Below are 5418 nucleotides of genomic sequence, written 5' to 3'. Positions count from 1 at the left end.
AAGTTCAAATTGCAGATTTTTTTACCAAAGCCTTGCCACCTAAGAGTTTTAATTCTTTCATATCCAAGCTTAACATGTTTGACATATATCATGCTAAGTTTGAGGGAGGGTGTTGAAACTCTTAATATGTGATAACTTAGATGACAAGTTATTAAAGTTACACCATTGTTGAGCTGTTTGTTATAGTTAGTTAGCTTACCTACCACCTATATATACACAAAATGTAACTAACATGAATTTGATTCAATGAGAAATAAACACATTCATTCTCATCTTCTCCATTGAATTCTCATCTTCTCTTAGTTATCATGGTTATTGAAAACTTCATGATTAAGTTATTGTTTTATTTTATACTATTGGCTTGTATGATTAATATAATTGATGAACATGTCTTTAGACAATTGGCAAATAAAGAGTGATTTGGAAAATATTGACAAATTTTACTCCGGGGGGAAATATTTGTCGCAATTTTGATGATAGATTTATAGCATAAAAAATGGGAAAATAAAAGTAATATCTACGTGGATATAATGTAAATTAATGACATGCATGGATGATATTCAAGGAAAAGTATTGATGTTTGAATCTGGTGATGATGGAGGTGGTTCATTCTTGACCAAAGCACTATCATCATCTCCTGAAATATCCAACACCTCAGGTTTACATTTACTTGTTCCATCATCACTCTGAATATCTTTAAGCCTTTCCATCACTTCTACCATAGAAGGCCTAACATCTTTAGAACTCTGCAAACACTGAAATGCTAACTCCGCGACCGCATTGATCATTTTCCTTATCTTGAAATCTGACTCAAAACCAAGTGTAGGGTCAACAAGCTCATGCAATGTTCCATTTTGAATCTTCTTGATAGCCATGTTAGACAAATTGATTTCTTGCTTGTTCCGAAATATATCAACAGCAGGCATTGATGATATCAACTCAATCAGCACAACTCCAAAGCTAAATACATCGCTTTTATCGGTAAGCTGATAGTACAAATGATACTCCGGATCGACGTAACCAGGAGTCCCTTGTGGAGCGGTTGAAATGTGCGTGACATGGTTTGGGAAAAGACGCGAAAGTCCAAAATCGGCTACTTTGACACTGAAATGATTGTCCAGTAGAATGTTGTTGGTTTTCACATCTCTATGGATGATGTCAGTTGCATGAAGATACACCAATGCACTAGCAGTTTCTATTGCAATGTTCATTCTGATAGGCCAAGGTAACATGCCAGGTTTTGCTTTTGAACCATGAAGATGATCAGCAACAGTTCCATTAGGGACATATTCATATACAAGCAGAAGTTCGCGGCTGTGGCGTGAAGTGCACCCGTATAATAACACAAGATTTTGATGGTGTAAACGAGTTAAGATCTCAACTTCATTCACAAATTGCTCAACTCTTCTGTAGTTATTCTCATACATGCGTTTCACCGCAATCAAACGCCCGTCCCGGAGTTTTCCTAGCAAAAGAAAAATCATAAGGCCGAAGCCTTGGTCGGTGATCGATCATTCAAATTAGTATGCAAATTCTAATCGGATTGACTTATTTGAACTTACCAAAATAGACTGTGCCAAAGCCTCCATCTCCTAGTGCTCTGGTAGAATCAAAGTTGTTTGTGGCCTTTTCAAGTTCACTATAGGTGAAGAAGTGGACTCCAAGATATCTACCTCCATTTTCAGCGACTTTTGAACCAGAACCAGAATCACAGTAAGATAGTGCAGTAGAGGATACTGCATGAACATTCTTTTTCTTCTTTCTGCAATAATAGTAGAGGTAGAAAGCAATGCCTACAGAAACTGCACTGACCACAGCAGCAGCAGAAACTCCTAAGAAGAATCATTAGAGTTTGTTTTCAATTAGTATAACAAAAATATGTCATCTATGAACCACAGGACACAGACACCCGGAACCAAATGTATAAAACACATGACACTGAAACCGCTACATATATGACACGTATTGTATGCGCATGATGTGAGTGTCAGACACCGATTCAACGAGTGTGCGAGAAAAGAAAAAAAACTATATTCTTGAGACACTAGTTTGACTTTTCCGACATTTGTCTGATTTTTCCGACATATATCATACGGGTGTCATATAAGTGTTTATTTATACTATGAAAATGAAAAGAGATTATCATGGATTGATTTAGTATATTACCTACAGCAACCTTTCTTTTCCAATTCCATCTATTCTCTGTAACAGTTCACACAAAGCAAAGATTAGCTACAAAATGTTGCAGAAAGTTCAAGCCAAATCAAAGAAGATATTCTAGTCCAAATTGTTAACAAACAAATTAAGAAATCTCTCATTGACCAAGACTAAAATGAATATAAGATTGAAGTCATCATTTTGATAAAGTCAATGATAATGGTTTATGAGCAAAGAAAAATAGTCATAGTCAAAAAATACACAATCATGACACAAGATTCTAAAGGAAGAGGATTGCATTTACATTGAAGCCTCAACCAAAACAACTAAAACTCTACAAATCATAGAAATGCAAATCAATTGTTATAAGTTTAATCAAACAAACATACCGCGGCGATAAGAACAATCTAAACCTTCAGTTCCATCAGGACAATAACATGAAAACTGAGACATATCATTCCCTCCACAAGTTCCATTACTTAAAACACATTTTAAGCATTTTTGAGTATCTGCAACATATTCCACATCAAATCCTCTGCTCAAAGCCTTGTTCAGCCCTTCAATTCCACCACCAAGTTCCACTTCCTTTGTCACCTGAACATCAACACGAACTCCTTCGCATTTAACACCCTCTGCTGTTTCAGAATCCGTATAAAAAGCGCGCTTGCTCGAATCCTCCTTGCACGAAAACGAGTTCATGTTCGCGCCATTCGGAATCTTGATGTCATTAGCACAGTTATATAAAATAGTGATGTTCCTCACATTAGACATATAATGAAAGTGACTTGAATCTAAAGAAGTGTTGGTTAAAGCAGAAGAACAATTATCATAAACAAGTCCTTTTCGAAACATTGTCATGGTGTAAACAAATTGATTAATGTATAAGACTTGGAAATTTTGTGAAGCAATTTGAATGGAAGTGTTTCGATGATGAGTGTCGCATTTGAGATGGAATTGATCACTGTTGATGCCACAGTAACTTGGTCTATTTTGTCCCCAAAATGGATAATATATGTTGGATACTTCACCACATGTGTATGGTTTGAGACAATCTACATGTTTGTTATGTTGTTGTTGGCAAATTGTTGTTGGAAAAATTGTCAAGAACAAGAACAAGGAGGTGAAGGTGGTCATGTGAATGTGATCATCATTCATAGGAGAAATCATAGAAGAAAAATGAGAAATGATTTTTATTTTCATGACTAAGGTGTTTTTCTCTTATATATGTTTGTTTTTGTTGTTTGACATTTGATTTTTCAAAGTTGGCTTATTTTTATATGCTGAAGTGTTTCTGTCATGTGTGTGGATACATAGATTAAGTACTTCAAAAGTTGGATTTGAATTTTACTCTCAATCTTTATTTAATACAAATTCAAATGGACCGCATGTGTTGGATTGAACTTGATAGATATAGTATTCAAATTTACGAGAGTCTAATAATAATCTGTAGTCGCTATTTACAAAAATTAAAATATAGGAATAATGATGAAAATAAATTTGAAAGAAATGATACTGAAGTTGAACTTCTTTTTTATATTAATTAGGTCTCATTTTTTTTAAGATTGAGCTGTAATATAGAGGTAGGGTTTCTTCAACCCATATTCTCTTGGGGGTGTTAATAGCATGCTTAGCCAAATTGTGGGTAATATCATTATTTTGTCTCTTTGTATATATAAATTTAATTTTTTTTTTCATAATTAATCACCAATCTCTTAACTTAATTTAATATTTAACTTTAGTCTCTTAATTAAAAAATATTACAAATTAGTCTCTTAACTTCAGTTACGTTATCCTATTTGATCTCTTCCGTCAATTTTTGACAAAAAAAATGTTAAGTTATGGTAACGTGGCGTGACAACAAGACAATTGGTACAAATCTGAGTCAATATATGTAGTTAAAAACAGATTCACTGTTTAAACTGTCAGGGTTTTGTTTTCGGAGGTTAAAATAAAATCTTCATAGTTTAAACAATGTATTAGTTTGAACAACGTATTTAAGGAACTAACTTGTAATGTTTTTTAATTAAGGGACTAAAGTGGAACATTAAATTAGTTAAAGGACTAAAACATGTATTAAGCCTAATTTCTTTAAAGTGGGTCATTTTCTCTCTGATATTATCGCAAACCCTACTTCAAAGTATACAGACTTCTCTCTTTCTCATGAGATGCTCTGCTAGGGCTTTATTATTAGTTTCAAACTCCGCCATTAGAAGCAATAATATGTTGCCATAGTCATAGTTCTCTTCATGATTATGGCTTTCTCAACCTTTGGATCATTTTTCCCTTTCAACGTTTTTGTACTAGCAAGATTTTGCTTTTGCTTTCTCTGAAGATTGTGCATAATCCCCAAGTTCCTTCTTTTCCTAAGCAAGCATCAATATTATATTTTTTCCAACCTTTACTAGGAGGGATCCAGTTAGACTCGTCTTCCTTTTTAGGCATATCGTTATTATTGCTTTTTATTTCAACTTTACTTTGATTTTGGGTGATTTCGTCTTCTCTGAGCTTACACTTATTTTTTCCTTTGTTTGAGGTCTCATGAATGTTTATGGATTTACTTTAATATCTATTTTCCACGTTGCACTCCTACATGTCGCTCATATGGTGTTGCTTTTGAGTTATGTCACTGCTATTTTTTGTTTCCAGGTTGGTACCCAAGTTCAAACTCATGTAATTGTTAGCTATATTATTTTTCTTTTTTATTGAATCTGGAATCTTGAGACTCTTGATAAATTTTCTTATTCAGGTTCACCTTGTTTCTACGAGGAATGATTTGGATATTTTCACTATTGTTGTTGCTTTAAATTCAAAAGTTCTCATCCTTGTTAGTGTTTTGATTGTCAATATTGTTGTTTCTACTTATGGATAGAGAATCAGGGTTTTCTCGTATTCTTTGGCTATGAGTGGTGTCAAGATGACGATGTTCCTCCAAAAGGTAATATGTTTGTTCTACTCCTTTTATGTTGTCCTTTGCCCCTCATAGAGCATAAATGATCCTTTAGTGAAGGTCCAGGGACATATTTCCTCTTAGGGAGACAAGGATCCTTGAGTGGAGGTATAGTGAGATATTGCCTCTTAAGGCGGCAAGGATCCTTTAGTGAAGGTCCAACAAGATATTTTCTATTTGGGTGGCAAGGATCCTTTAGTAAAGGCCCAATGAGATATTGCCTCTTAGGGTGACAAGGTTCATTCAGTGAAGGTCCAACAAGACATTGCCTCTTAGGGCGGCAAGGATCCCATAGTGAAGGTTCAACGAGATAT

At 34.5% G+C, this 5418-nt stretch overlaps 1 protein-coding gene across 1 annotated transcript; it reads right to left on the bottom strand.

The window, feature by feature from the left end:
* Positions 1 to 497: 497 nt before the first annotated feature.
* On the bottom strand, positions 498 to 3424 carry LOC127107457 (LEAF RUST 10 DISEASE-RESISTANCE LOCUS RECEPTOR-LIKE PROTEIN KINASE-like 1.2). The gene is made up of 4 exons (XM_051044744.1): positions 2547 to 3424; positions 2167 to 2202; positions 1563 to 1832; positions 498 to 1465 (listed from the first exon to the last, which is right to left on the bottom strand). The coding sequence occupies exons 1-4, from the start codon at positions 3355 to 3357 to the stop codon at positions 561 to 563; spliced, it is 2022 nt and encodes a 673-aa protein (XP_050900701.1). The 5' UTR covers positions 3358 to 3424; the 3' UTR covers positions 498 to 560.
* Between the last annotated feature and the right edge of the window lie 1994 nt (positions 3425 to 5418).

This window comes from Lathyrus oleraceus, chromosome 7 (genome assembly GCF_024323335.1).
Source record: "Lathyrus oleraceus cultivar Zhongwan6 chromosome 7, CAAS_Psat_ZW6_1.0, whole genome shotgun sequence".
Taxonomy (NCBI): Eukaryota; Viridiplantae; Streptophyta; class Magnoliopsida; order Fabales; family Fabaceae; genus Lathyrus; species Lathyrus oleraceus.
Note: the sequence above shows the minus strand (reverse complement) of the source record. Positions and strands in the feature narration are given on the sequence as shown.